The sequence below is a fragment of the Colletotrichum spaethianum genome, assembly GCF_022836535.1.
Source record: "Colletotrichum spaethianum MAFF 239500 DNA, contig53, whole genome shotgun sequence".
Taxonomy (NCBI): Eukaryota; Fungi; Ascomycota; class Sordariomycetes; order Glomerellales; family Glomerellaceae; genus Colletotrichum; species Colletotrichum spaethianum.
This window is the reverse complement of record NW_026054823.1, coordinates 59,544-85,769: the sequence shown is the minus strand read 5'-3', so window position 1 is coordinate 85,769 and position 26,226 is coordinate 59,544. Positions and strand designations below refer to the sequence as shown.

The window sequence follows — 26,226 nt, the reverse complement described above, 5'->3', positions numbered from 1 at the left end:
AAAAGCTACTAAAATACTATTATAAAGCTTCTTAGCCTTAATATAGCTATAATAGTAAAATAAATCTTTACTAAAATAATAAGCGGTTTTTATATAAAAATAATAAGTATAAGGTATATTAGTAATAATAAAATAAGCTTTAATAAACTCTAGAAGTATAAAGCGCTTATAATCTTTTATCTTTATTTTTAAAGATTTTGCTTTTAGTTTTAATTTTTTTATATAACCTAATATAATATTAGTATTATAAATAAATAAAGAAGTAAGTTTAATAACTCTTTAACTTAAAAGAGATAATTTACTTATAAGGTCTTAAAAGTAAGACCTTTAAAAAAGAGACCTAATATTATAACCTAATAAGCATAATATAACTAAGGTTACCCTATAAACACTTAGTAGTTATAAGATAAGGTTATATATAGAATAACACAGGAACACATTAATCCCCTCTTAGAACAGAAAAACTAAGAAAAGTCACATAAAAATAAAAAGGATTAACAACAAATAAGTAGTCTATAACCTAAAACCGATATACTAAAAATCAGTTTTTATTAAAGACTAACTTCAAGAGATCAGTCCTAACAGGGCAATAATAGGATATAAGAACAGTTATTCTAACTAGACTAAATACCTTCTATAGCTCTTTAGTAATCAACTTCATGATTCACTCTCTTATAAGTAACTCTTAGATTATCCTTCTATTATAAATCTATAAAGCTATCTACGCCTAGATATACCTAACTAATCACTAGACACCAACAGACCAACAAGATTACTAACAAGACTTACCTTACTATTACTAAGTATTAACCTCAGCTACCTATTAGCAGAAAACACCACTGTTAAATATCTAACTATAACAAGTAATCTATTTATTATCCTCTAAAGGGTTAGTTTCTTAGTAGGCCTTTTTTTTTTTAGTCTTAATAATCTAGTTTAGCTTATAAAAAAAGATAAAGCTAAGCTTTATATTTTCTTAATAAAGGTTAATTTTAAAAGATATAGCGTTAATAAAAGCAAAATAGTTAGCTTTTTAGAAGGTAATAAAGTACTTAGATCAGGTTTTCTAGAAAGCTTTAGCGTTAAAGGTGTCCTACTAGTATATCTAGCCCTCTAGTACTTACTATATTTTATAAAGGTTATCTTTAGTATTTATTTACTAGGTTTAATAAGCCAGGATTTATATAAGCTATTAAGGTTTATAGTTACTTATCTTCTATTAGTATTATTAGTAGTTAGTTTTAAAGATAACTTAGTGTTTTTTAGTGTTAATTTAATATTAAATATTAATTTTATTAAGGGTATATAAATCTTTTATTTTTTTTATAATAATAGCTAAAATCTACTAAAAAGGGATATCTTTAGGTTATAGTAGCCTTTAGTAGTATATATTAAGGTTTACTTTATAGAACTTAAACTACTTTTAGCCTAAGATTAGGTTATAGTATCTTATATTAAGTTAAAGTAAAGGGGTATATAGTAGGTAATAGTAGTTAATATATATATTAATTATGTAGGCTATTTATACGCTATTTAATTATTTACTATTAAACCTTACTACTAAGATAAGGTATAGTAAGTATTAGTAAAAGGCTATATAGAATTTTTCTAGTAGTAAAGTTACTTAATAGTTTTTAAAAGCATATCTGTTTACTTTTATATTAAAGAGTATATATAATTAGATTTTATATTTATTGAAAATTATTATAAGCTTTATTTCTAAAAGGTTTCTTTTAATAAGATCCTATAGGTTTACTAAACTAAGTTCTAGGTACCTATTCTTTATACTAGTCCTTAGTAAAAAGGTCTATTTTACTAAGGGGTTTAGTTTTCTAATCTATTAACAAGGTCTTCCTTTACCTTAATAACCTCTATTTCACTAATTATAGCTTTAGGCTTATAAAGGTAGTTATAAGTAATATAATTAGTAGTACTACACTTAAAGTAAGCGTTTTAATCTTTTAAGCGCTAATATAAGGTAATAGAAATATAGTTTTGCTATTATATAAGGTAAGTAGTAGTCTTAATCTATTAAGTTTTACTTATTAATAATAAAAAGGTATAATTAAAGGAGTAGTTCCTAGTAGTAACTAGGTTATAGTTATTATTCTAAGTAGTAATAGGCTTTATAGTATAAATAACCTTAATAGTATATTTAGTATATTACTAGAAAGTAGTAGATAAGTTAAGGTATTACTAAACTATAGTATTGTAAAAGCTAATAGAAAGCTTATTATAAAAGTAGTGTTTTTATTAAGTTATAAAGAGTTAACTAATATAAATATACTTAGTAAACTTAGTGTGTTTTTAGTAAATATTCTTAAAGAATACTATAAGTATATTTAGTTTTTGTTTAGTATTATTAACCTTTATAAGGCTAATATAAATAGACTAAAGTTTTATAAGAAAATTCTTAGTAGTAGTTATAAAAAGGTCTAGTTTACTAATTATAAGGTATATAAAGTTAATTACTTATTCTTTAACTTTATTATAGATATACTCAAAGTAATAGTTATTATTTTAGTAGGTATTATTCTTAAGTTAAGTAGTAATATAAAAAAGCTAATAGTTAAATTTAAGATTCTTATTATTCTTTTTATCCTTTATTTTAATAAAAATAAGTACCTTAAAGAGCTTTACTTTTAATTTATAAAGAAATAAGGTAATATAGTTAAAGATAATAAAGGATCTTTTATAGATTATTGCTTTAATTTAAGTAAATTACTACTTAAGTATAGCCTTATTTACTTTACTAGGAGTACTTTAAGAGTAGACCTCCTTAAGGTGGTCTAAGAGAGTAAAGTTATTATTATAGGCTTTTTATAGCTTGTCTTTCAGTATAGCTATCTCTGTAGTTAAGTCCTGATTCTAGTAGATAATCTTAGTAGCTTTATAGTAAAAGGCCTTATAATTATAAGCTATAACGCTAGTAATAAAGCTAAGCTAAAGCTCTAGGTGTTAATAAGTAAGCTATATCTTTAGCTATTACTTAACCTAGGTAAAGGTATTATTAAGGTTAGTACTATAGTATTTATTAAAAAGCTTTTAAGTAAATTATTACTTCTTTTTATTACTAAAAAGAGCTATATTATAAAGTATTAGAGAAGAGAAAGTATAGTTAATAATAAACTAGAGGTATTAAGCTTAGGCTTATTAGTTTATAATAACTATTAATATATCTAGAGGCTATTTTTTTAAAGGGTAGTTTATATTAAAAGGCTAGATCTAAGGCTTATCTTAATTATTATAGTTAATTAGTAGTAGGGTATTATAGTAGTCTTTTATAAAGGTCTTTATTAAGGTATAGGTTTTAAAGTTAAGGATAGCTAGGTTATTTATACTAACTAATTATATTATCTTATTAGCTTATAAGAAAAAGTATTAATTATTAAATAAAAAGAGAAATATAAGGCGTTAACTAATATATAGTAGTTAATATATAGTAAGAGTAGTAAGCTATTAGATAAATTATAGTAGTAAAGAATTAATTAAGGTTAAAATATTAATCTTTTATTTCTAGAGAAGTATTAAGTAACCTTTAAGTAATATTATAATAGTAAATTCTAGGTTAGTTAGTATATAACTATATTACTTATTTATAAAAACTTAAAAGTAAAGAAAAGAGAAATCTAAAGCTGTACTAGGCTAATTACCTAAGCCTTTAAAGGTACTAGCTAATCCCTTTATTATATAACTAAAACCTCCCTTCTAGCTACCATAGCCACGCACACAGGCCATATCTATCCCTAAGGGTTTTTAACAGGTAACAGCCACAGTACTAGCTAGCTATGCTGTAACATAAGCTAAGATCTAAAAAGAAGTACTACTACTAGACTATCTTACCCTTATATATCATAAAAGAATATAATACTAGGCCCTTAACTAAAATACACTTAATAATAAACACCTAAGCTTATAATCTAAGCTACTTTTTCTATATAGCCTTAGTCTTTACTTTACTTAACACTAGCCTATTTATACCTTAGCCCTTAAAGATACTAGTCTTATTTATATTATATTTATTAACTAATTAAATAGCTAATATTACTAAGATTATAAAATATCTAAACTAATCCCTAATAATCTTAATAAATACCTTATTAATATATCTAAAATCAATAAATTAACTTCTCTAGACCTTAATAAATAAGTTTCTTTATACAAAAACATCTAACTATCTCTTTCTTAAAAGCTAAGTATTACCTATTATATTCAAAATACACTAAACAAATTCTTTAACTTACTAATATATTAACATAAGCCTAAGGTCAACTTATATTTACACTTAGCTTATTAGCTTAGCCTCTTAACTAATAGAGAGCCTTTAGAGGTCTTTAAATACTACTACTTTAAGTTAACTACCCTTTAATTAACTTTACAGTATTAATCATAATACCCCTTATCACTTAGAGGCATCACAAGCAAATACCCCATCTACAATATCAACAAGCGCTTAATTAACTTCAGATTCAGTATACTAGACTATTAGACTATAAAGAGTAGATACTAAAAAAATAAAGCGATTTATTAAAAAATAGAAAATATTGTAATAGTTAGAAGTTAAAGGGCATCTAGAAAATGGGTAGCTGGGCGGCATTTTCGGGTGGCCGAAAAGCAGGGGTGGCCGAAAAGTGGGTGCTTTGACTTATATATTCAATCATCTGTGACGCTGAAGTTATCACGATTCGCCACTCGTACCCTAAACACAATGTTGTAAATAGTACTTGCTACCTATTAAACAGTGTTCTACAAAAGGCACACTTGATTCTGCAAAAACTCTAAACTCCTAACCACATAGCTCAAGTGTTCACTAACTGCTTAGCAAGACTTCCTCGTTTTGCCACGGCATAACTTGACACTGTCTCATAAAGATACTTGGACATTGGGTGTCCCGCAGGGTTTAGATAGAGCTCATTTTGCCCATGGCCAAAGTATCCACTGAAACATCCGTTTTCCCTCTTGATGAGTGAATCATAACTTAGTTTAATCTCTAAATTAGGTATTTTCGGATAGCGGATCTGATTCGTGCTATCTTGGCGAAGGGCGGGTTGTTAGCACCTGGTGTAATTAACTATGGCGAAATATGGTTTCCTAGTACGACAAAGCTGGATCTGGTTACTAGAACGAAAATCACAGAGATAAAGTCAGGGCCTTATCCAACAGTAATTCTATCTTTGTGGGGCTGGCTAACATGGTGAATCAATACTGGTCGTCAAGTGTATTTATCAACTCTATCAAATTGTCAAGCTAATCTATCTTTTCAACTAACTGGTATTATTCACGAAGTCAATAAAACGACTTTGATAGCATCTTGGTTTTGTTGTTAACCTATCAGCTTTGCAAAGGCTACAAAAAGAACGAATGATAAGCTGCCTAGGGCCGTGGGTGTTAGAGGAAACCTTAACGGTTAGGTATGGAGATGCCGAGGATACGAATATCCCTCTATGATACGTAGTATTCGGCTACTACAAAATGTCTTGCTGTCTAAGCCGTATCCTACTTGTACGTGTATAACCACACTTAAATATAATGCACTGTGAACTCACTATGCTCATCAATCCTAGACCGACAATTTCAGCAAAGGTTATTTGCAAAAGTTCCTTAGGATTCCGGCTACTTTGACTCACTCATGTGTATGTTTGCGTGTCAAGCGCGAGCTCGTTACTTAGGCTTACCTAGATCAACTTGACTACCGTATCTAATGGAACACGTCTGACTGCTTGCAAGTACGAAAGATTAAATCTTACTTAGCAACAGAAAAGATGAATAAGGTGTTTGATTTAGGTTCTAGCTAGGAAGATTGCAGCACAGTTTTGAGTTTGTCAGCTTGTCGAACTAACCGAGGAATTCAAGCAACCCTAGTTATAGTGTTTCTATTTTCCTTAAATCGCTATACATACGTAGTGTAATCAAGTGCCTGGGGGCAAGCAGGAACTTTAACTCTTTTTCCTTTTACACTGTGTTTTATTATATTTCCCTCACATCATCATTAAGCAGTCAATTATATCCATCTAACCGGTCTGCATAACGACCATGGGTAGCCACTTGGTCATTATCATTAATCTAATTTACATTTTCATGCTGATTGGATTTGGAGAGGTAGGTTTGACAAAGTAAAGAGTCTGTTTCTATATAATATTCTAGACACACAATTTCCATAACTTAGATAGGGTCTACCAAGGGAAGCCATTCTAACTCATGGGATCGCTTATAAAACGAGTAGAATATATAAGATAGTGGAATCCCTTCTACTGAGGACTTCATTTAATTCATGACATCCACAGACTCTTTACGTAGTGTTAGTTTTCTAATCGGTCAGCCAACGCACTCGACTTTTGAAAACAATGCATTTCACTCTTGCCAATGTGCTTCTAACTGCTGCTCTTGCAAGCGCCGTTCCCACCGATATGGGTAATGAAAAGCTACATAGGTATATCCCAGACCTCATGAAATCATGGCAGAGATTCTAACCAGTAATAGGTACTTGAACCCTACAGCGTCTGAGCTTGAAGCTCGCGCTGCTGGTACCTGGCAGGCCCACGCTAAGTACTGCGCCCTCGGAGGCAAAGTGGGAAGCGAGATCTATATCTCTGGAACCTGGACCGACCCAGAAAGAAGCCCGGGCCAGCCATCTGGTACCTGCACAGCCCCCATCGGTGGAATCAGCGGTGAGACGCCTGATCTGGTTGGCTGCTCGTGCGAGGTAACTGGCAATGGTCCTTTGAAATTCCAATCAACGTGCTTCCTGGACTTCGAGGAAGAGGCAACTGATGGAAGTTGGGCTGCTGGGTTCTCGGTGGCTTTTCAGTGCTCGGCATTCTTTTCTTGCACTGGCACCAACGCCTACGCCATCGCTGGTGCCAATAGCGATTGCCGAAACGAAGTTGGAACGCCGTGTGCTGGTTTTCATGTAACTCCCTGAGTTTTCTTGAATGGGAGACTGTCACGGCAGTGACGGCTGGTGGCTGGTGAAGCCCCTGTTGCAGTGGCGGTGGCTGTGGTGGAGCCGGTGGAGGATACTGTGGGCGGAGTGGGATTGAGACTGAGTCACGTGACCTAGCTGGCGCGCCTACAGAGGTTTGGCTTTCTCGCCTAGCGTAGCTGTAGATTCACTCTCTTCCTTACCTTGCAGTCTTTGCAAATAGGCAATACAGCTGTACGCTAAGTAACCCAGAATTCGCCGCCGTGACACTATTTTAAGAATTAAATTTAATTAGAAGGAATGGTTTGAAAAATGAGTATTATGTCTTTGAGTCGAATGGCAGTCAATATGGAGAAAAATTGGTTGATTGGTACATGACTTTACATACTAGTTGAGTGAAAATCCACAAGCACCGCCCCTGTTCAGACACTTGCTCAGCTGCTCACCAAACTTGCTACAAATACCACTAGATGAAGAAATACAGCAGCCAGAGCTAGTTAAGTAGCTGGGTGGGGTGCCAGCACTTGAGCTGCTTAGTTGTCTAACGTGTACCTGTTTACGGTTTCTAGCTATAACCTAACCTAACACTATCCGGATGATACCCAAGCCCTATAGACCTGACCGCTCCTCTAACTTGCCCCAAGATCCCAAAGCCTCTTGAACTCACTATCTCGCTTCAGGAGAGCGCGAGGACTATCCCATTCCAGGAGCCGACCACCGCCCATGACAGCAACACGATCGAAGTCGACAACGGCACCGAGGCGATGCGCAACGGCAATGACGGTGCAGCTGGCAAATTGCTCGCGCATGACGTCCCTGATGAGCCGCTCGGACCGCTCGTCGATGTTGCTGCTGGCCTCGTCGATCAGAATGATCCGCTTGCCCGCCAGCATGGCCCGAGCGATGCACAGGAGCTGGCGTTGGCCCTGCGAGAGCCGATCGGCGTCCAGCGGGCTGTCTAGGCCGCCCAGCCGATCTACAACATCGTCCATCTTGAGCCGGCGCAGGACTTGGAGGATCTTATCATCGTCGGTTTGCTGCTGCTCCTGCCGTTCGTGCTCCTGCTGGTGCTGCTGTCGGCGAAGGACGACAAGGTTGTCGCGGAGGCTGGTATGCTTCAGGAAGAAAGGGTGCTGCGGCACAACGGCCACTACAGCGCGCACAGCCTGCCGTGGCAGCGTCGTGATGTCGACGCCGTCAATGGTGATGCGCGAGCCGGGGCCGACTTCGAGGAGGCGCAGAATGCAGCCTAGGAGCGAGCTCTTGCCGCTCCCGCTGCGGCCGCAGATGCCAACCTTGGCACCGGCAGGGATGTCGAGGCTCACACCGCGCAGGACGGGCTCGCCGCCGCCGAGCGCGTCGTACGAGGCTTCCAGATCCTCGATGGTGACGCGGCCGTGCGCCGGCCAGTTCTCGGGCACGGCATCCGTCTCGGCGGGTCGGTTCTCCGACTCGGTGTCGGTGCAGAACATCTTGACGCGCGCGACGGCGCCGAAAGACGTCTCGAGCTGCGTCCAATCCTGGATGACGTGGGCCAGCGACTGGCCAAACGACATGACCTTTACGAGGGCCAGGGCTACGTACTGCGCCGACAGCTGCGCCCGCAGCTTCACGACAAGGACCATCATGACGGTCACGAGAACGGCGGTCATCAGGTCGAGCACGAGGCCCAGCCAGCGCTGGATGCAGAAGAGTAGGTAAAAGGGTCGCTGCGAGGCGTCGAGAAGGTCCAGGTACTGCTCGATGAACCGCGGCCCCCACGCGAACGCCCGCACCGTGGACAGGCCCTGGAGGAGGTCGAGAAACTGCGTGAAGAGGGGAGATTTGGCTTCGAGATCAAATAGTCGGATCTGCCGAGACGTCCGCACGTAGAACTTTTGCAGTACTGTTGGCCCATGGTCAGTGCCATGGCTTTTGTTTGTATCACATCAAGGTGCTTGGGGGCGGGCTGTCAATACTCACACCAGCAGAAAGCGACAAAGGGCACAAGTGCGGCTGCGAAATACCCAGAAAAGACGCACATCAGGATGACCGACATGATGATGAGGGCAAAGTTGACGCAGAAATCCACAAGGGCGAAGGGCAGCTCGGTGTCGACGACCGACATGTCCTGGCTGAAGCGATTCGTGGTGACTCCGACGTCGGTGCGCGAGAAGAAGGCTACGGGGGCTTCCATGACGGAATGTAGAAGCCGAGCGTGGAGAACCTCGGAGCTCAAAGGCACCATGACAGTCAGGAAGAAATAGGCGGCCCCTGTAATGCCCAAGACGGCGAGACCGGTGAGCATTCCGAAAAGCCCGAGGTAGTAGTCATCGGTGGCTTGGCCGGATTCTTCCGCAGCGTTCGTCCAGAAGCTGAGTACGAGTGCCGTCATCTGATACCCTCCCGCGTACATAATGATGAGGGCAGCGAACAGTATGGTGTACCATACAGGGACGGAGCCAAAGTAATATGCATATGTGGCAAACTCGCCAAGGACTCGACCGGGCGATTCGGACTCGTCGCTGTCCTGAGCAGCATCTTTTTCAGATGGGCCCTTGGGAACAATCTCGTGGCGATGCTGCATGGATGCTTCAGCTGCGTCCCGCGCGTCAATCGTGCCGTTCTGCTCGACTGCCAGCCCATGCAGATAATCTGTATCAGATTGAAGTTGGGCGAATGAGCCTTGGTGCACGATGTGGCCGCTCACATCCAGAGCGACCACATGATCGGCATAGGCGAGTCTATGGATGGCATTCGTGACGCAGACCACAGTCATGCTCATCTGCCGGAAGAGACCTGTCTTGGCAAAAAGGCCCTGGAAGACGTGCTCCTCGGTCGCCGCATCCTGCCCTGCAAAGACATCGTCCAGCAAAACCGTCTTTTCCCCGGAGTAGACAGCTCGGGCCAAGGCGAGCCGCTGCTTTTGACCGCCGCTCAACGAAAAACCCGCGCTGCCCGCCCTTGTCGCATCTCCGTTGGGAAGCTCGCCGATATCCTGCGCCAGCCCGCACGCGTAGACGACCTTGCCGTACCATTCCGCGTCGTAGCTGGCACTGCCTAGGATATTCTGGCGTATCGTCAGGTTCTGAATCCATGGCTCCTGGCCAACAAACGCAATGTTGCCGGGATCGGCATGGACGGAACCTGCTCGGAGCGGGACTTCTCCTAGAATGGCTTGCATGAGGGTACTCTTGCCCGAGCCCACGGGTCCGACGACGAAGGTGAAGCAAGCCCTGCGGATGTTGACGGTGATGTCGCTGAGGCTGTCCGGCTTTCCGGGAACCCAGCCAAAACTGGCTCCTGATATCGCCACAAGCGTGTCTCCTTTGTCATCGTCTTGGCTTGGATGATGATGTCGCTCGCTCAAGGGCAGTCTGTAATCGGTACAGCTCTCGGACAACAAGTAGTTTTGAATGCGAGAAAAACACGCGAGGGCCGCGCTGATGAATGGGATGGTACGAAAGACAACAACCAAGGGGTTCGACAAGAGGTAAATCAGCGAGAGCGAGGCATAAGCAGACTCCGTGTTCAAGGGCTGACCAGTGCTCTTGGAAACAATCACAAAGGTTGCAAAGGTCGCCAAAGGGGCGATGGCCGCCGTGTTCATTGCTGCTCGGCCAAAGAAGTCAGCAGCAGTGTCATAAGGGCACGTTGAGAGCGCGGCATAGCAAGGGTCCATTACTCAGGTACCTACCAATGAAAGTCTGTACGGTCAACAGTCTGCGATACTGCTTGGACAAGTCCAGCTCTGTTACGCGGAGGTTCTGGATCATGTTCGCGACAACATCTAACAAGCCAAGCATTTTGGCTTCCTGCAGCAAACCAATCAGTACTATAGCCTGTCATCAAGAATGGCCATTATCAGGCGTTTTCAGTGGATCCTAACCTTGATTGACGCGAGGACGTAAGCCGTTACATCGACTCGCGTTTGGATGCCCATCATCCATCTCTTCTTGGCCATGCCAATGAACTGGGCAAGCCACAACATGCCAGTAGTGGCAAGGATTGCTACACCGACCGGGGCCAGAGCGGCGAGGCCAAGCTGCCTGTACAGGAGAAAGATGGCGACTGCGGACTCGATTGGCGAGGCCCAAAGCTCGTGCAAGGTTGCGGCGCTTTGACAAATACTCTCGGTGTCCGTGGACATGAGCGATACCGCCACGGACTCGTCGAGAGCCGTGGTACTGAGATCCAATGTCTTAATGTAGATCAAACTGCAGAGGCTACCGCGAATCGAGGTGACAAATCGATATGCCATCTGATAATAAAAGCCGTTGGAAACTGCTTGCCCGATGAAGACCAGCAGCCATGCGCCCGTCAGTCCCCATCCCACTGCGTCCGACTGCGACGGATCGGCCGTCCAGGAAGTCGTCCTGGTGATGAGAAAGGGCAGCGTGTACTTGAAAGCTGACAATGCAAGCCGAGGTGCCACGCCAGCCAGAAAGATGTACTTGGTGGCCCACAACGTGGAGAAGGCCAAGGCATGGCGGTTGGAATGGTTCGACGAAGCAAACGAGTTTCGTGCTTTGGGGAGTAGTGTTCGTGCCGCTAGGCTGTCGTGAACGGGGAGCAGATCATGATCGGCGAGGGAGCGAGCGAACCCGGTTCGCATCAATGAGTTTAGCCACCAGAAGACACTCCGGGCCAATATGCCGCTGGTTGCCTCTGGGGAGAGATTCTGGTACTGGGCTAAGAGTATGGGTCTCTTCTCCAAAGCTTCCGAAGCCAAGACAAAAAGTTTGATGGCGACAGTGGAGATGAAGAGGCCCGAGATGGTGGGGTCATGGTCCGCAAGCCACAGGGTTCTGGCGACAACGCAGTCAAAGAGCAAAGTAAAGAGTAAATAAACGTTGATGATGGTCGACGGGCGCACCGAGCGCGCGTGCTCGGCGTGGGACAGGAACAAGAGCAAAAACCCATCGACGAAGGCGAGCACGGCGGCTGACGTCCGCAACTGAAAGAGAGGCCGCCTCTCTGTATTCAGAGCCCAGTACAGCAAGACTGCAAGTTGTAGAGCCGTGTAGACGCCGATCAATCCCTTGGAACAGTCAGTAGGGGTCTCAGAAAAAGCCCATGGGTTCGGGCCCAGAGGTTATCACGTGCCACTCTGAAGATTGGCCGGTGGCTCTTGGCGACCTTGCGAGGCTGTCTCGCGAGCCAGAAGAGACGCTGTAGTGCCACAACCAGAAAGAGGGCCGAAGGGGCGATGCAGAGAACGGCATCCTCGAAGGCGGGCGTGAAGTCGAAAGCGCCCGCGCCAGCAACGACGGCAAACCGAGCTTCGAGCGGCATTTCTGACATGGCAGGATTTGGTTGGGAGAACCATTGGCCATTCGTTTGGGGCTTTGGCAAAACACGTCAGGGCTTGCAAAGCCCTCCGAATGATTATCAGCGTGTGACGTTGCCTCTCTTAGTGTGTAACGCCATCTCATCACTCAGAGACTAACAATCTGAGTGGTGTGTAGAATTGCTTTTTCTGCAGCTGTGATGTAGAGGACTAGAGACTTAAAGCCTAAACAGGTATGATCCGGGGCTTCCGGAGAAGTAGAAGGGTTTGAGTCTTTCAGGGAGGGCATTGTACATATGGGAGGTGGGAGGAGGAGATGGTTGGTTCTGATTATATAACGGGAATTGCAGGGCTGGGTTGCGCGATGCGAAGCAATCTGGTGCAATACTACGCGTTGCGGGTTTACGTATGCATCGAGTTCCTCCGTTGCAACCTGCCCCTGCATTTCCAGCCTATTACGGCTATTACGGCAGCCCTACGCTCCACCCCATCCCGCGTCCATCGAGTTGCACCACCGCCTAACTTGTGCATAACCCTCAAGTTGTAGCATGCCCGAGCGCAACGACATGATCCGCCACCAACTTCACGACTTCTCGCGCCATCCCCACGGATCCTTCATAACTGACGTTTGCAAAGAAGGTCAGACACGTAGGCTACCACAATTCGGGAAACGAAAAAAAGGAGGATACAGAGGGCAAGACGGGAAGGGGGATGGTAAGCTTACCCGGCGCTGTCGTGGCCATAGGCGTGGCAGATGAACTTGCCATCGCGGCAACGCCCGAGCTCCATGCGCGGCCCACCGTGACGGGCCGGCCGCAGACCGACACGCACTCGGCGGACCTCGAACTCGCCGTCGGCGTTCAGCAGCTCGGGGGCCAGCGGCTTGCACCGCTCCAGGATCATCCGCGTGATGGCCTCATCGGGCTCCGTGCTCCACGCGCCGGGGATCTTGCAGCCGCCCAGCACGGTTTCGTTGGTGCCCGGCCACGGCATCACGAGCGCCTCCCAGCCCTCGCGTCCGCGCCTGGTCGCCAGGCGTCGAGCCGTAGCGGCGACCACAACCGTCTGACCCTTGCTCGGGTAGGCGTGCGGGTCACCCGTCAGCTTGGCCGCCGCTACGCCCGTGCAGTTGACGATACCGACGACGTCTTCGAATCCTGCCGTGGCGAAGATGTCGTCTTTGTCTTTTTCCTCGCCGAGTGACAGCGCGGGCGCGGTACCGGTGCGGCATGAGATGCCTCGCGCCTCGCATTGGCTACGAAGATAGGCGAGGTAGCGCGTCGGGCAGAGGGCGAACGTCTCGTAGGCCATGCCCGCGGCAAATGGCCCTTCATCGGCCAGTTGGTCGCGCGAGAGGACGCGGAAGCCTGGGATGAACGACTTGGTCCACCAGTGCGAATCCTCCGGCAGGCAATCATCTGCGTGGTCCCTGTGCAAACAATGGTGAGCGCCATGGCGTGCTTCTTGCCGGTGTGGGGTTCGACGGACCATAGATACGTGGCTTGATGCAGCTGCAGGTGGTTTCCTCATGTCAACATGGCCTCGCGCACCCATCGTCCCTGTCCCAACCAGCCTTGCATCCCATCTGCATGCTTACCTGCAGGCTGAGCGTCTCCGCGGAAGCGAACTTGACCAAATCGGACCAATGCAGAAAGGTCTGCCGGTCCCAGTCCTGCTGTTTGCCGACATTGATGTTGGACCGCCATTGCTGTGGTGTTCAGACTTTTAGTCCGCCGTAAGGTTCGGAGGTACATGGGTTAAGGCCAAGTACTCACCGCCCCAGACCTATTGTATTCACATTAGTTATACAGTGACATTCTTCACCCTCGGTACGGGGTAGTGATCAATGACAGCCCACGGGCGCAGGGTGAGCCTACCACGTCGATGTATACAGAGGGTCTTCCGACCCCGGAAAGTCTTTGGCGACAATAACGACGTTGAAACCTGCCTCTTTGAGAATCAAGGCAGTCTGCAGTCCAATGACGCCCGCTCTGTTGTCACCGTCAGCAAAAAGCACGTGCTGGACTTGTGCATGTTATCCTGGACCAAGACTTGCCCGAGAACCCCAATCCTTCGCAGGGGAGTTGCGCACATGATAGACACCGTTGACCTGCTTGGATAAGACTGTACTTGGTAAAGACTGTGTAGGTTAAGAGCAAGAAGCTTGTCTCGCCCTACTCGGTCAAGTGGCCAATGCACCTTTTTATGTCGGCGTGCTTCGTGAGGTCTTCATTTTCTACACAGTCTCAACGACCATGGTGCGGGTTTGGTCGGACGACAGGTTCACCGGTGTCGGACCAGGGCCCATGCTTGAAGACACCATAGAATCCCGGCATGCCGTATGGAAAGCTGATCTGTGTCTATTGCCCGGTTACCAACTAATCACACAGATCATCCTTATTGTGGGCAGCGTGTGCGCGGTAGATCCACCCGACAAGCATTGTCGGCAGCACGTTATTTCAGGGGTATTGACCATCTTATTTGTCCTCGACCAACACTCTTCACCGTGTGGCTCGGAAGCCGAGCCACAGGATCCCATACCCTGACGTCTCGTCAGATTCGGCCCGGTCCATGCCTCCATACCGCCTTCAAGGAAGGGAATCCGCCCTTGATGCTGTACCCCTCGACCCCATGTGCCCTCAGAATGCTTGTAAAGACACGGGAACTCTCCCCGTCGTAGCAAACCGCCAGGATTGGGCCCCCGCCTTCGGCCAGCTCATGCCCTGCCGGCTCAGGACCAACCAGTTCCTCCATCTCTGTCCACTGATCCTCCAGCACGGCGACGTCGTCGAAGGGACTGGCGATACCGTCCTTAACCGAGTCAAAGGGGACATTCTGGGCACCGAATAGGGCTTCTTTCGCAAAGTCGGCCGGGGCGCGAATGTCGACGACCTTGACGCCGGGCACTGCCACCACTTTCTCACTCAATGCAAACTTGGCCGTCTTGTGCAGCCACTCGACTGCAGCGGTCGCTTCCAGCTCCCACGCCGCGTCATACGGGTGGGTGTCGATGCTGAGGAGATGCTGCATTACCCAGAATTAGTCCCAAAGAAAGACCTCATTCGAAAACTAATCAAGAACTGTCCGACCGGGGACTTGGGAGCCACTTACAACGTTCCCGATGGGCTCGAAAGCCAATGGGCCAAGCTTTCGGGCGTAGTTGTCCATGTACTGATACGGCAGGTCGCAGCACGTGAAGACAGCGCGGACTTGGCCATCGGCGCCTGCGAACTCGGCCAAGCGACCTTCGACCTTGGCCTTCTGCAGCACGTTGAGGAGTGCCTGCAGGGCCATGCCAGAGGACGGCCCGCAAATGAGTCCCTCGCGCGAGAGAAGTATAGACATGCGGTAGGACTGTGGCGAGTCCACTTCCTGCACCTCGTCTACCACAGTCTCCCACGGGAAATCGATGGACTCGAACATTGGCGCCGGCCGCGGACCAGGGATCGGATCTCCAGTCCGGTTACAGACACTGCATGTGAGAGAGATAGAGGTTAGACGAGAAAATACGTAACGATGTAGGATTAAGCGGCCGAAGCATGGAACGGCCCGTTTGGGGTAGCGGGTCAGGGGTCAGGGGTCGGGAGAGTCAGTCTTACTCAATGATTTTGACTGCGGGCTTATGCTCCTTCAAGTACAGGCCGGTATCCGTGATACATCCTGAAGGTAACGACATGTCAGTCAAAATGGCATGCTTTTTGTCCAACCTTGCAACAAAACAGTCGCGCTTACCAGCACTCCCCATGCCGGAGCAGAATACGTTGATATCGGGCAGTTGCTTCAGAAGCTGGGGCCCGTCCAGCGGATATGCGACTTGTAATTGTCCTCGTTCTCATACTGCATCGGGGCCCAGATGCCGCTACCGTCTGCCTCGGCCTGTCGACGGATCTTGTTGATGATGCCTCGCTCATCCGAGATCGCGGGCTGAGCTGGTCCCCCGTACAGCTTCCTGGTGGACGCGCCCAGGCACGTCTCAGTCAGTTACTTTTTGCCACAGCAACTCGCCACGGAAAGGCGCCTTACACTTTGATTCCAAAGAATGCCAGAGTCTGCAGCCGAGAGATTTCCGTCTTGTTCGTGACATAGGCCGTGACGTCGTCGTTCTGGTTCATAACACAACACCCCAGTGCCAGAGAAATAACGGTCGAGCCGGAACTGGCCTCGACAACGGGCTTCTTGGCAGCAGCATGTGCGTTCTGGATCATGTTCAAAGCTAATAATAATGATGGGCAATGATCAGTGTTGTATAGATTTATAGGCTAGTTTCTTTTGTGTTTTGATATTATTTTATAGGTTTTTTCCTAGGGATTTAATAGTAAAACTTAATCCTAAGGCTTATAGGTTTATACTTTTTACCATTTTTTTGTTTGATTACTATTATTGTTATCAGTGAATTTTAAGAAGATCTAGAATTATAAAAGAACTATAGTTAAGAATACCATAATTATAAAACGTAGGTCTTATATTGAATAGAAGCCGGATCTTAGCCTGCTAATCTCTAGTCTTTTGCTGGTTAAAAGGGCCCTGTACCCTGAGACAGTATTATGAACTTTACAACCCCGTGGCTAACCCTCGTGCCTGTGCCACACTGCGCCACAGTGCCCGTGGGCGGGCTGCTCAATTGTCCTTTGACACTGTTAAAGAAATCAGCATAATGACCATTTATCATTTATAAAATGTGTAAACGCACATTTTAGTCATTTGGAGTGAGTGTTGTCCAGTTGCCTCGAAAGCACCGCAAGCTCAATGTCACAATCCGGATGCTGATGGCTCACGCCATCTCTTTTGACCAGCCTCAAAACCTTTGCCCACCGAGAGGGCGTCGTTCGAGGAATATTAGGTGGTATTTTATTGACGGTGCGTTGTTTAAGGAGATAGTTGATCGAGGGAAGGGCTGCGCACACCAAGCCAATAGTGACCTCTCCAGTGCTGATTGTTTACATTTAGTAATGACGATGGATATGGAAATATTGTTCAAGTAGAAGACTTACGCAGTCCAGTCTATTGCAACAAAGTCGACAGTCGGGTCGGTCGTATTTTGAAATCGGAACAACAGAGCCAAACGACAAATCGTAACGGCAACAGCTACGCCACCCGCACTAAGGATACCCACGACTTTCGCTTTCCTATACCCCGGAATTTGTAACTTCCACATTAGAATGATCGGGACAGCCAAAATAGTTAGATCGGAGATGATACCAAGTGAGGTGTCATACGCGAAGACCTTCGTCTGGTTGATACATCTGACGTTAGGGACTTTGGGATCCCAATTGGCTTGTACGGGTATGCACACTAGAGTCTTGGCAAGTTGGGCTATTATATGGCATATGAGAAAAAGAGCCAGAATGGTGTAGAGTATCCGGGCAGTTATCCTTTCGACGGCAAAGATGCGCACGACGAGGAGTAAGATAGCTGCTTTGGTGAAAAAAGCAGCTGGCGAAAACACTATGGTGCCAACATAGAAAGACTGCGGTGGATGACGTTAGTTTAAAGATGTCTGATACTCAAATGGTCCTCGTACCTTTTGGAGCTCTTTGTAGCTGCTCGCCCTAATTTCCCAGATGTGAAAGCCTTCCCCAAAATGGAGCTCTATCCAGAGTATTAGCACATTAGAATCAGATCAGAGAATCAAGCAATGTACTTATAAATACGGTTATGTTGTGACATGTTGTAAACGCCTGATTCTGTCAGGATCCGAGCGTCAAACTGCGAGCCTTGCTTTTCTTAACTAACCCATCCCAGTAGATAACTCCCTGTCTACTATATTAGCGCAAATTGGCCTTCGCAAGCGAGAGGATCACAGCCTACAGTCTTCCAATCGAAAGCTCTTAACTCCCAACAACTTTACGTATACGTGGATCAACAAGAATGTCGTAACGACTACTTGCGCCAAGATCATAAACGTCATGTGGATTGTATACCTCTCGTCCTGCGGGTGGTCAAAGTTGGGTATCTGCCCAGGAGGCGGCGGTGCTGCTCCGACCAGACTTGAGGGGCTGCTCATTACTGCTTATTGAGGCCATCGGCCGTATGAAGTCAATTTACTTCCTTGTGGTAAAAGACGTAGACGCCAACAAGCAGAACAGTTATTGGCGCCACCCATTGGGGTCATGAAGGATCATGAAGAACTGGCAGAGAAGCAGTTCCTCGATCTGGTTGGGATCAGAAAGGATAAAACCCTATCCTTTGCCCCCTCACCAACCGGAAAAACACGTGGTGATGAAAACGATCGAAGATGGCAAGAAAAAGTTATACCCGGCAGGTAGTCCGATAAATCATTCGGTGCTGGCTCTCGAGAGCAACACTTATGCATAGAGGAAGTCTATTCAACGGGAATTAAAATCCTAGACTTCAACAAAGTTATTCGGCTTGATGGGCCAGCATGTACGGAGAGTTTCGGCAACCAGGATGCGCTTTCCCTCATCTTATGCCAATGTGCCTGACAAACAATCCAAATAGAGCATGGTTGCTTTTTGTGTAGCGGGCAGTATGATACATGAGCGAAGAACATTTTCAATCCAACCGTGCCAATGTTTCGGTCAATTGACTTAATCAGAAAAGTTCCAGTGAATCAACCTCTAGAACAATTACAGGCCTTGAAAACATCGACAACCGAATACAAGTCCCTTCAGAAAGCTGCATCAGTACCAGATAGTCTTATGTTCACGTTTACAATACCCCGAGTCATGTGTGGAAATCCTCGCCTAAACAGCACGACTTGTGACGCCCGCCGCTTCTTGGACAATTGATAAACTCACCAACCTGCACCCACATTGGTTGGGCATCTCTCCGATTGGAGCGGTTTAAAGCCACACACCTATAGTGAGTAAAACATGGTAAACATGAATGGACTGTTCCTTGCTAGCAATCGAAACTTAAAGATCGAAAGAGAACTCTCGATGGCGACAGTAGAGTTTTCGATGACGAAACATACTCCTCGGCAACGAAAACGATTTCTGAGGCCGATTTGGGTACGCTAACTTGCGACTAGGGTCCCGAATCAGCATTTAGTTTGAGTGTTGAAGGATATGCTAAGCAAGGTACTCTTCCTGAAGTTTGTGCTGCTACTTACGTACCTTTTCGATTTCATCTTCTAGGTTTCAAAAAAGTTCGGATTATGTTCTCCGTTCGGCCTCAAATCAGTCTTAAAACAAATCGGAGGAGAGAATGAGTGCATCTTTACGTCAAAACCTTGCAACGGCTTCTGGAACTATAAAAAACGCTATGATATCTGTTGACCCTCATCGGTACACTGATCTGCCCCAAAGCATTCAACATCCCATGCTTATTTCAAGGCTTAGAACGAGTCGCGCGACCTCAATAAAAAGCCAGTGCTACTACGGAGGCGTTAGAAGGCTCCAGTAAAAATAGAAGTTATTTTAATGACATGTCCTATGAAGCGGTGGCAAGGCGTGCGATAACTGCCTCATTTTACGACCACAACGCAAGACTGACAAAGCCAGAGAGAACGCAGCCAGTCCGCGCTAGGTGGAAGAGAATATCGCATAAAAAGGGCGCGCGGAATGATGGAGATAATAGGCTTTGTATAGGCCTATTCCAAACCAGAAAAGGATACGGTCACAGGACCAGCAAGAGATGAATAGATAGGGAGCAAAAGTGACATAAAACCAACCAGCGAGATTTAAAAGTGAAGAAAATAACCACAGGGCAGAAATAGGGTATTCACGTTTAATAGAGAAGACTGATAGTGACAGTTACCTCGCTGGCCGCTAGCTCTGATAATGCTAGTCTGTGATATTAATGATGCTTAAAGACTGTGTAAAATCTATTCTTGTTTAAGCCTAAGGTTAATCTTGTAGTACTAAAGAGGATTTACCCAATAAGAAGCTAGCTAGCCGGCTAAGGATATACTAAGCGAACTAAGTAGTAATAAATAAGATAAACCTAACTAAGTTAGTCCTTTCTTTGTAGAGCTTAGGAGCTGTCTCTCTGAGGGCTATATTGCGTAATTATTAAAACTTCTGTTGCAAAATCGACGCTGTTAATTACAAGCAGCAATCAACACATTTGTTACTGTCAGATATCCGACGGTAGCGTTTTCTGCTAACAGGTAGCTGAGATTGATACTAGATGAACAGTAACAGGGTCTTGTTAGCTTGTTAGTAATCTTGCTGGTCTATTAAGTATACAGTTATCAGTCATATACTCAGTAGGCGTAGGTAGCTCGTGTGGCTTCACAACAGAAGGATAATCTAAGAGTCATTGATAGTAGACTGAATTACGAAGTTCGTTGCTCAAGAGCTATGGGAGAGTCCTTGAGCTTCCTGGCTCAAGTCCTGTCTATATACTAGGCAGATTCCGTTATGGTCTTGTTGGAGGTGTTCAACTAAAGTGGACCTGAGGTGAGCTGCTCACTTTGTAATAATGATGATGATGATGATGATGTATTCGACGCCCAGAGTAAAGAGTGACGTGTCAGGCAATGCCGAAATGGTTTATGCTAACCTAAACTGTTTGACAGGCTGCCGTCTTCACCTAACGTTTCTTTTTAATAAGTCGAGCAGATTTCAGAAAATAAATAAGTCGTCACCATCCATTCACACAAAAGAGAAGCTCCCTGCATAAAACCAAGCAGAAAACCTACTCTTGCTTTCGCCATATGTCGGCGGAGATGCCGCGGGGTAGCTTTACGGCTACGCTGTTGGAAGTAGAAGTGTGTTAGCATTTTGCGTCTTTTACGACTATACTTAAGCAGTGCATCCTAATGAGCAAACCTCTAAATAGGAAAAAGGATGGTCTCTCCCCCGTTATTATGTTCGCGCAGTTCGCAGAGTAGTTCGCTAATTCCCGCGCCATGGTCGCTACAAATTGACGCAAACCGCGCTAACAAGCTACATTTTCATAGTCAAACAGGGTTTATGAACTATTTGACAATTATCATCTCTTTTTCCTTCTGAGACAAACTGTCAAGCCATTCCGCCAAGACCACATGCCCGTTGTTCCGCGCAAATCCAGCTGCATTCAACCCTGTTATGTACTCCACCACATCAGTCCGGGCTCTGTACTGAAGCAGAACCTTGGCAAGCTCTCGGTCCCCTTTGGAAGCTGCGACCTGGAGACCGGTCATGCGAGGCGTCCGTTTCCTCTCCGGTAAGTCATCTTCCCAAGCATTGGAGTTAAACGGGGCGTTAACATCCACGCCTTCAATGCACTCGAGGGCAAGTCTCATGATGTCCGTCCGCAACTTTCCATCCAGAGTCGAGGAATCGGCAATGCTGCCCACCAAGCCCCCAGACTCCCACTCGTACAAGTCACGGCCCGATGGTCTGACTTTGTTCCCGGGGAATACTGTGAGAAAATCGAGAGCTTCGTCGAGAGATCTGCAACTCGCCAGATAACCACCAAGCGATGCCACGTCACAGTAGAGTTCCCTAGAGGCCAAAGCGAGGTGAAAGTCCCTCAAATTCTGACTCCCAAACGCGACGTTGTCGTCTCTTTCAACATCGGGATCTTGGCTGCGTATTCCATGATGCAGGAACCGCTGCGTTTCCGAGTTCACGGGATCATGCACCCAGCCGAAGTTGAGGATATCAGTCCACATACTTATCTCGTCTGCCGAATTGCTCTGTTTTTTTGGGGAATGCTGGTGTATTGAGGTCCAATAGGCGGTTCGCGGTCGTAGCAACATCTCATTCAAAAGATCAAAGGTAGACCTGTCGGGAGGCCCCGGCAACAGACCAATAAGGTGCCTAAACAAAAGTATGTGTCGCCTTGCGTAGCAGATCACCAGCAAAAGGTCGGCAATTTCCGGTAGCAACGCTGAAGCTTCGGTCTGGTCCTCTCGGCCGAGCCGATCGAACTCGTCTGGATCACTTGTTATCCATGATCTGAAAGCAAGACAGTTTGCCTTAGTGTAGTCTTGGCGTGGCAAAGTTTGAGTCAGCTTGAGTGGGAGGAAATGGCGCGTGGGAGACTCACCATATTCTTCCAAGGGGACGAAAGCCGGATCGAGATACCGTGCTTTGACAGCCCCCGCGAAGAGGTCCAGCTCTAAGAAGTCGCTCAAGTCTTCTAGCGGTACATCCCACTTATGCTTTATCGCTCCTTTCCTCAAGTGAGACAGCACGCCATCCAAGTAATCGCTCAGCGGGAGATATCCCCCAGCATACTGTGTAGAAAGCCGAACAAAGCAGGTTTCCGCAGCGTCAGCAAACTCGTTCCTTATTTCGAGATTCCAGTCCCGGGAAGAGCGTAAAGAAACTCTCGACCCTGTTCCTTCGGGATTCTTGTAAATTTCCATGTTGTGCGTCGATGATTCGTTGGAACGCGGAAGTCAGCATTCAAAGGCTTGTTCTCGGCCCGGAAACCAAGCTTAAATACTGAGACTATCTGCTTGATCGGTCTCTGCTCAAGTACACCAGTCACCATGAGAGTATCAGGGGCTGAAATGTGGCCCGATAGGGGACGGGACTCGCACGAGCGCTTACCAGTAACCTGCGATTGGTTTGCTTCGCGAAGGAAGCGGGGCGCTCCCCGCTTCGTGGTGGGTCATTCATCCGTTCGCCATTCCGCGATCTTGGCGTTTCTCAAGGATCGGACCGTGAAGCAACGATGTCGGCTACGTTACCAAGACCGGCCGGAAACTTCGTCCGCTGTCGTCTTAATTTTTGGTGGCGGACGGCCCTCCGGGGCCGGAATTGAGGCAGCGGGTCGCGGAAGATCAGACCGCATCCTGCTTGGCATGAAGCTGAGTTCATAACATCATGTCAAAACGCGGCCATAAGACATTGACTATCGTTGTTCATAAGAAGGATACGTAGATCTTGGCTTTAACTGTGAATGGAGAGAGAAACTGCCATTTTCCGCCTTGCAACCACGAACATTTAGATGCGTGCTGATATGAACTTTATCGTCATTCAGGTCAACCGCGTGGCGCATCATTCTTGTGCCTAAAGGCTGTGAGCTTGAGGAAGACCAAAACAAGTTTATTTTACACTAAGGAGCAGAAATAAATCCAAGGAGAGCAAGAAAATGCAACTAAGCGGCCCTGGAGAGATCCAACTCCGTAAAGTCTGGAAATCAGCTAATCAGCTGTTGATGACTGCATTCGTCCGTGTAACCGCCCCCCACCCCTCGCTCTCCCAATGTACCACCCTTTGATTCAAACGCCCATTACTTCCGTAGGATATAGATCAGTGTCGGTACAGTCCGTGAGAACGAAGTTCGTTGCTTTGGCACATGTTGGCCCGGCCCTGTAACTTGGGCCATCCAAAGATATCAGAAGTGCCGTTGCCTGATTCTAGTTCTCGTACGAACTTCCATAAAGTCCCAAGCTTGAAGTTATTTATTGTTGTAACTCCCTAGGATTGTTTGGTGTTATAATTCGCTGCAAAGAGCTATGGATCTCCCGCTCTCGGCTTCTGCTAGGAGACGGGCTGCTCGTAAGACCAAACAATGTTGTTGAAGTGTGCGTCCCGGCACTTCTTGCCTGCCTCGTAGAGGGCAAGCTCCGACGGCGTCTCTGTCATGATGATGATGTCTTCACAGCATGCTTCAGCTACGGACTGCGACATTTGTTAGAGATACCGGATACTCGGCGGCACCATTCCGGGAGGTTTCGTCGCCTCGAACTCTTTCTACTTTTCCCTGCTGAACTTAACCAGCTTCTAGGCGTAAACATGGCGTAAAGGCCCTGGATGCCCAAATGGATAAAGGCAAAAAGGCTATTGAAGAACGGATCCTGAATAGAATCTTTAGTCAGTTTCATGACTTTGAGCCTACGTCGAACCCGCGAGTGTCTTCCACACCACCGCCAAGCTTCTGGACCATAGTTAGATACACTGCAATCATCTAGGGTCAGAAGAGGGCTCCGAGACGGAAAACGGTGGCGTTGCTAATTCGCATCCATCTCCTGGAGCAGATGCTTGTCAGCGATGGGACAGCTTCGTTCTATGTCGAATTCGTCGAGCCGCAAGATATAAAACAGGTAGCTTCTGGAGGCTGAGTAAACGGTCTGCGGGAATTCGTAGTGCAGTCTAAGTTAGTGTCGCGATGCCCTCACGCGCATCGCGCAGCCTTGTGAGATTTGCGCTGGGCCCAGATTAACTATTAGTCCAGTCTCTTTATACAGATCCACCACACAGAATATATATTTATTTGTTTTAAACAAAGTAATCCTATATATAGAAATCTAAGCCGTTTTCTTTATATCTTTTTTACTTTAAGTAGTAACTCTATAATAGTTATAAGTTTAGTTTATATTATACTTTTAAACTACTATATTTAAAGTATATTATAAACTAAAAAATCTTTTTTAAATAAATTATTTTTATTTTTTTAAACTAATATCTTTAATATATTTATTTTTATTAAAGCTATAAAAAAGCTTAAGATATAAAGTAATTAGCTTTTATAATATATAACTTTTTAGCTTAAAATAAAGTTAAAGTATATTTAAGAATTTATTAATTTAAATAAATTTAAATAAAAATAAAAAAATAAACTTAAATATTTTAATAAGATTTTAAATACTTTAAGAATTTTTATTTTTAATAAATTTATTATTAATATAAATCTTAAATAAACTAATAATAAACTTTTTTTAATAATAACTAATTTAAATATTAAAGTTATATATTAAATATATATTTTAAATATTAATATAAAAAAAGTTATTTAAAAATAATAATAAAAAGTATTTAATGTAATTAATATATAAATAAAAATATTAATTATTAAATTACTTTTTAAGTTAATTTAAATAAAAGCTTTAACATAAAACTAAATAATATTTTATTTAATATTTAAAATTTTTAAATAATAATATAAACTAAATGACTTATTTAATTAAACTATTATTTAAAAAAAATATTTAGTTTTATTAAATTAAATAGCTTTAAGTATTAACTTATTTATTTAATTAATAAAATAATAAAATTTTTACTTTTATATAAAAATCTTAAACCTACTAAAAGTCTAAAATACTTTTATTTTAAGAACTTTTTTAAAAATAATATTATATAAAATTACTTTATTTTGAGTAACTTATAGATTTATAGAAATTATTTAAAATAAAATAATAAGCTTTTTAATTAAAAGCCTAAATAATTATATAATAATTTTAATTAATATCTTATAAAAAAACTTATTAGTAATAAAATATTATAAAAAAAGCTTAATATTTATATAACTTTAATAAATTATTTTATAATATTAACTAAAAATAATATATACTACTTTTTACTAAAGAACTTAAATAAAATATATATTTATAACTATTTATACTACTAGCTTTTACTTAAATATACTTATATAAGAAAAACGTTTACTAGCTACTTACTTAAACTAGTTTTAATTACTAATAATAATATATAATAAATCTATAATTAAATTAATAACCCTTAGAATATAAACCTTTAAACTAAATTTACTTAGAAAAGGTAGCTTTAAATAATCCCTTTGTTTTAAAAAAAAGATTTTAAGAGATATAATAATAAAGCTAATAATAATAAAGATAATAATAATAGATTTAATAATAATTTATTATTGAAAGTTATTATATATATTATTAATTTTATTTTGTTTTAACTAAACCTAGATAAAGCTACTTAAAAAAAAAAAGTTTATAGCGTCTTTATTACTTTATACTTTAGCCTATAACTATATCCTTTTATATAATACTATATTAGATAACTATAAAGCTATTTACCTAGTAAATAATATATTTCTCTTAGAGCTAAGTATAGTCTAAGTAGTTAAGAAAAGTAATTAATAAATTAATTTAAGTACTACTTTATATCTTATTTATATAAAAAGTAAATATATAATTAAAAGGATTCTTAGAAGCTAAAATAAAATAAACTAAGACCTTATGCTTAAGAATATAGTATATATAAAGAATTTTTATATAAATATTATATTAAAAGCTTTACTTTATATAATAAGTATTTAGTACTTAGGACTTAATTATACTCTTTAATATAAAGGATATTTAAACAGCTTTATAGTTAAGTAACTTATATAAAAAGTAAATATTTTTTTTTTTTAAATATAAGCCTTTTATTAGTTATTTTAC

General features: G+C 43.5%; 7 protein-coding genes across 7 annotated transcripts; all 7 read right to left on the bottom strand.

Moving 5' to 3' along the window:
- Positions 1-7,551: 7,551 nt before the first annotated feature.
- ColSpa_11927 (ABC transporter atnG) lies at positions 7,552-10,707 on the bottom strand (the record flags this gene model as incomplete). The annotated part of the gene is made up of 3 exons (XM_049278139.1): positions 7,552-8,833; positions 8,944-10,513; positions 10,599-10,707. 3 exons carry the CDS (start codon positions 10,705-10,707, stop codon positions 7,552-7,554), a joined length of 2,961 nt encoding a protein of 986 aa, XP_049134096.1.
- Positions 10,708-10,775: 68 nt separating this feature from the next.
- Positions 10,776-12,196, bottom strand: ColSpa_11926 (ABC transporter atnG; the record flags this gene model as incomplete). The annotated part of the gene is made up of 2 exons (XM_049278138.1): positions 10,776-11,905; positions 12,004-12,196. The coding sequence occupies 2 exons, from the start codon at positions 12,194-12,196 to the stop codon at positions 10,776-10,778; spliced, it is 1,323 nt and encodes a 440-aa protein (XP_049134095.1).
- A 715-nt stretch (positions 12,197-12,911) lies between these two features.
- ColSpa_11925 (D-amino-acid oxidase) lies at positions 12,912-13,782 on the bottom strand (the record flags this gene model as incomplete). The annotated part of the gene is made up of 2 exons (XM_049278137.1): positions 12,912-13,620; positions 13,742-13,782. 2 exons carry the CDS (start codon positions 13,780-13,782, stop codon positions 12,912-12,914), a joined length of 750 nt encoding a protein of 249 aa, XP_049134094.1.
- A 962-nt stretch (positions 13,783-14,744) lies between these two features.
- On the bottom strand, positions 14,745-15,867 carry ColSpa_11924 (uncharacterized protein; the record flags this gene model as incomplete). Its single annotated transcript, XM_049278136.1, has 3 exons — positions 14,745-15,215; positions 15,303-15,663; positions 15,791-15,867. 3 exons carry the CDS (start codon positions 15,865-15,867, stop codon positions 14,745-14,747), a joined length of 909 nt encoding a protein of 302 aa, XP_049134093.1.
- A 104-nt stretch (positions 15,868-15,971) lies between these two features.
- ColSpa_11923 (uncharacterized protein) lies at positions 15,972-16,396 on the bottom strand (the record flags this gene model as incomplete). The annotated part of the gene is made up of 2 exons (XM_049278135.1): positions 15,972-16,140; positions 16,215-16,396. The coding sequence occupies 2 exons, from the start codon at positions 16,394-16,396 to the stop codon at positions 15,972-15,974; spliced, it is 351 nt and encodes a 116-aa protein (XP_049134092.1).
- Positions 16,397-21,075: 4,679 nt separating this feature from the next.
- ColSpa_11922 (uncharacterized protein) lies at positions 21,076-21,753 on the bottom strand (the record flags this gene model as incomplete). Its single annotated transcript, XM_049278134.1, has 1 exon — positions 21,076-21,753. One exon carries the CDS (start codon positions 21,751-21,753, stop codon positions 21,076-21,078), a length of 678 nt encoding a protein of 225 aa, XP_049134091.1.
- Positions 21,754-23,575: 1,822 nt separating this feature from the next.
- On the bottom strand, positions 23,576-23,981 carry ColSpa_11921 (uncharacterized protein; the record flags this gene model as incomplete). The annotated part of the gene is made up of 2 exons (XM_049278133.1): positions 23,576-23,716; positions 23,934-23,981. 2 exons carry the CDS (start codon positions 23,979-23,981, stop codon positions 23,576-23,578), a joined length of 189 nt encoding a protein of 62 aa, XP_049134090.1.
- Between the last annotated feature and the right edge of the window lie 2,245 nt (positions 23,982-26,226).